This window comes from Arachis ipaensis, chromosome B06 (genome assembly GCF_000816755.2).
Source record: "Arachis ipaensis cultivar K30076 chromosome B06, Araip1.1, whole genome shotgun sequence".
Lineage (NCBI taxonomy): Eukaryota > Viridiplantae > Streptophyta > Magnoliopsida > Fabales > Fabaceae > Arachis > Arachis ipaensis.
In genome coordinates, this window is record NC_029790.2 from 109,068,635 (window position 1) to 109,070,547 (window position 1,913).

General features: G+C 30.9%; 1 protein-coding gene across 1 annotated transcript in view; it reads left to right on the forward strand.

Moving 5' to 3' along the window:
- Positions 1–1,132, forward strand: part of LOC110263464 (chaperone protein dnaJ 6-like) — a 25,501-nt gene extending 24,369 nt beyond the window's left edge. Inside the window, exon 5 of the mRNA XM_021104768.1 lies at positions 959–1,132. Coding sequence (XP_020960427.1) covers positions 959–1,102 — 144 coding nt within the window. The 3' untranslated portion in view covers positions 1,103–1,132. The remainder of the gene's footprint in view (positions 1–958) is intronic.

Consider the following 1,913-nt stretch of genomic DNA (forward strand, 5'->3'; position numbering starts at 1 on the left):
TTCTTTTATTCTTTTAATTTCTGTTAAGTTCAATTAATTTTGTTTAATTAGTTTGATTTTAGTAATTAGTTTAGTTAGATTTGTTTTCTGATTAGTGAATTTTTAGGTTTTGATTAGATTAGGTTTAGTTAGATTTATTTTTTTTTTTATTTTAGTAATTAGTTTGATTTAAAATTTGTTGTTGAAACTTTTTTCCTCATGATTTTTCAATTTTTGGTGTTTCTTTTCACTGCACTATCTTTTTTCTTTTGCTGCTGCTTCTTGCTGTAGTGTGATAGTGATCCTTCTAAGAGATTCATCATTTTTGAAATATCCATAAAAATTTAGTATCTTCTCAGCAAAATACTATTGAAGCTCTTTGAACACTCCATTTAACAATAGCATCAAACAGGTTTTTGTCTAATTAGGCCTCTGACCATCTATTAAATTTGATGTTTATGGTTCAATTAATCATTTACAAGAGCTAAAGCAAAATTTCAGCAACTGAAAAATGTTATCTCGATTCTTGGGGATGAAGAAAAGCGAGCCATTTATGATAAGATTAGTTGTGTTGATGATGCTGTGAGTGTTCTTGGTTTCTCGTATCTGTAGATGCATTTACAACATTGAAACCACAAGATAACATATCTGTAATTTGCATTTTTCTAGATTCATTCAAATTAAACTTTTATGGTCTGTCAACTATTGGTGGAGGAATCTGCTCTTGTTATGATGATTTTATTACAGCAGAATGCAATATAAGCATTTCAGCATTTTTTTCCGTGTCATGTACATCAACATTATTCATTTATATTTGTTTCTGAAAATCAGAACCTTGCCGGGGATGTTGTCAAGAATCTTCACAACTACTTTAGAACAATGTACAAGAAGGTTGTTTGCGTAGATCCTGATTTTGTTCTGATTTCTTGTCGCACAGTTCTTATTTGCATTTACAAGGTTTTATGATACTTGCTAACAGGTCACTGAAGCTGATATTGAGGAGTTTGAAGCAAACTATAGGGGATCTGACTCAGAGAAAAATGATTTGATTGATTTGTACAAGAAGTGCAGAAGTGTTTGTTTGGATTGGCCAGTCTGTGGACCCAAAAGAAAAACAAAATGATTTTGAAATTGGCCAGGTAAACATGCTCAACAGATTCGAGCATTTATTTCTCATAAATATTCGAATACAAATTAGATAAAAATTTGTATTAAATTTATATTTATTTTATATGAAAACAAGTTTATTTTGCATTTAGAAAAATAAAAAAATTCTATTTTACCTTACTGACGGATTTACAGACGAATTTTCTATCTGTAATCAGAATGTGGGATGATTTTTCAAAGTTCAAATTACAGACGAAAAATCTGTCGGAAAATTCATCTGTAATTACAGACGGAAAATCCGTCAGAAAATCTGTCTGTAATTACAGAAAAAAAATCCGTCTAAAAATCCGTCTGTAATTACAGACGAAAAATCCGTCGGAAAGTTCGTCGCCTTTGGGAAATGGATAGAAAATTTACAGAGGAAAAATCCATCGGTAACTGGTAAAAATTCGTCTGTAATTTTCTGACGAAAAAAATTCGTCGGTAAATAATTTCCGACGGCGCTTTTACAGAGGGACAAAATCTGTCGGTAATTTCGTTGGTAACCAAAAATCCGTCTGTAATAAAGACTAAATCCGTCTGTAAATCTGTCTGTATTAATCCATTTTCTAGTTGTGAGATCATGGCCACTTTAGCCCCCTTAAATTCGCCGCTGACATTCATATGAATAGTATCTGCACAAAAGACTTTGGCGTTTGTTTTTTATAAACTAAATATGCATACATTTATAGAGTTTGTGCTAATTTGCTCATTAGGCACTTAAACACTCTGAATTCTCTTGTTTAATAACAATTTAAAATATTAGACTACTAACACATTATCATAAA